The sequence below is a fragment of the Acanthisitta chloris genome, unplaced genomic scaffold, assembly GCF_000695815.1.
Source record: "Acanthisitta chloris isolate BGI_N310 unplaced genomic scaffold, ASM69581v1 scaffold5839, whole genome shotgun sequence".
In the NCBI taxonomy this organism is placed as follows: Eukaryota; Metazoa; Chordata; class Aves; order Passeriformes; family Acanthisittidae; genus Acanthisitta; species Acanthisitta chloris.
In genome coordinates, this window is record NW_008689670.1 from 1 (window position 1) to 2,349 (window position 2,349).

Consider the following 2,349-nt stretch of genomic DNA (forward strand, 5'->3'; position numbering starts at 1 on the left):
AAGGGTCTCCGCAAGTCTGAACGTCGTGTCAAGGAGCTCAGCTACCAGGTGGGGCACCCACTGCCTCTATGTTCGATACTGTTGTGGGACCAAAAACACAGTAGGCCTAGTGTCCTGCTATCCCAGCATCCACAGGCTCTGTTCATGATCCAGAATCTCATGTGGTACCACATCAGAGCTAAGAAGACACCTTCCAGGGGTATACCCTTCCACTCCCACAGCTGAGGCCACTTACTTCGATAGAGGGGCTCCATTCCTCAGGAATATCATAAACTGTCTCCTGACCCTCATTGCTCTGTGGTGATCCAAAGCATGGATGGGGCCAGGTTGTGACCTACATGTGTCTCACCCCTCAGACGGAGGAGGACCGCAAGAACCTGGTCCGGCTCCAGGATCTGGTGGACAAGCTCCAGCTGAAGGTCAAGGCCTACAAGCGACAGGCAGAGGAGGCGGTGAGCAGTGCAGGGCACCTGTGGGACCAACCCCTGGGACGCAATAGTGTGTGATTGTGGTGTGGAAGAAGGTGTGGGGAGTAGCAGGGACCTTAAGATGAGTTGGTCAAGAGTTGGGTTGTCAGAGAGTGAGGAGGGTAGGTGGTGGTGTGATGGAGCGCTGATGGTGGGATCTGTGAAGGTTGGATAGATGCATGAATAGATGAATGGTTGAGCAGATGGTTGGAAGGACCAGGTGGATCCACGGTGGGCCAGAAGGAGCAATAAGAAGGTTGAATGGAACAAGCTGAGGTGGGGTGACAGGAGGACAGCTGGAGCTTTGGGGCAGCCATACGTTTGCACCTTCCCCCCCAGGAGGAACAGGCTAACACCAATCTGGCTAAGTTCCGCAAGGCACAGCACGAGCTGGATGAGGCAGAGGAGCGTGCTGAAATCGCCGAGTCCCAGGTCAGGCCAAGAGCCATTGGAGCCAAGGTGGGACCTCCCCTGCCCCACAGCTGCCCCATGGCTGCCCCACAACTACCTCATTATCACACTCCGTTTTTCTCCTTCTCCATCAGAAGGGACTCAATGAGGAGTGAAGCTCTGCACCCTCAGCCATCCCAACCAAACCCTCGGCTGACGCCCCTAGACCCTCTAGTGCATCACCCCTCCCCAGCCCCCCAAGCTTGGTTAGCCAATAAAAAGTGCCCCACAGCTGCCCCATGGCTGCCCCACAACTACCTCATTATCACACTCCGTTTTTCTCCTTCTCCATCAGAAGGGACTCAATGAGGAGTGAAGCTCTGCACCCTCAGCCATCCCAACCAAACCCTCGGCTGACGCCCCTAGACCCTCTAGTGCATCACCCCTCCCCAGCCCCCCAAGCTTGGTTAGCCAATAAAAAGCATTGAACAGCAGCAGCTTGTGTGTAGCTGGTTTTGTGTGAGGAGGGTGCAGTTGTCCTGTGGCACAGCACCCGTAAAACAGATGGAGCCCTCACAAGCTTCTAGCAAATCTCAAATGGAGGAAAAAATGTATGGGACATGGACAAAGGGACAGGCCATGTGGGAGGATTATAGGAACATTGTCAAAGTATGGAGTGATATGACTAGGAAGGCCAAGCCTCTCTTGGAATTGAGTCTGGCAAGGAATATCAAGGACAACAAGAAGGGGTTTTACAAGTACATCAGAAGCAAAAGGAAGTTTAGGGAAAATGTGAGGCTGCTGCTGAATCAGGTGGATGTCCCAATAATGGAAGACACAGAGAATGCAGAATTACTGAATCCCTTTGCATCAGTCTTTACTGCTGAGGGCAGCCCTCAGGAGTTCCTGACCTCAGAGGTAAAAGAAGAAGGCTGGAGAAAGGAAGGCTTCCCCTGGTCATAGATAGTTAGATTAGAGATCAGCTAGACATACTTAATACTCATAAATCCATGGGCACTGATGGGATACACCCAGGGGTGCTAAGGGAGCTGGCAGGTGTTGTTATTAAGCCACTGTCAATCAGCTTTGAAAAATCATGGAGAATGGAAGAGTTGCCCAATGAGTGGAGGAAAGCCAAGGGGAAATTATGCTTGATCAATCTGACAGCCTTCTGTGACAGGCAGGATAGGCTGATGAGGGAAGAGCAGGGGATGTTGTCTACCTTGACCTTAGGAAGGCTTTTCACACTGTCTCCCATAACATCCTCGGAAGTAAGCTCAGGAAATGTGGGTTAGAAGAACAGTTATGTGGATCAAGAACTGACTGGCAGAGCTCAGAGGGTCATGATCAGTGGAGGAGAATCCAGTTGGATTCCTGTAGTCAGTGGCATTCCCCAGGGATCAATACTGGGTCCAGTCTTACTCAATTTGTTTATCAACAGCCCGGATGAATAGATAGAATGTACCTCATCAAGTTTGCTGATGATACAAAA

At 51.5% G+C, this 2,349-nt stretch overlaps 1 protein-coding gene across 1 annotated transcript; it reads left to right on the forward strand.

Annotated features, from left to right (window-relative positions):
- Positions 1-3: 3 nt before the first annotated feature.
- On the forward strand, positions 4-2,128 carry LOC103808693 (myosin-7-like; the record flags this gene model as incomplete). The annotated part of the gene is made up of 4 exons (XM_009081496.1): positions 4-48; positions 357-452; positions 807-876; positions 2,066-2,128. Coding segments are annotated over 4 exons (274 nt in total), but the record flags the coding sequence as incomplete, so codon positions are not given.
- Between the last annotated feature and the right edge of the window lie 221 nt (positions 2,129-2,349).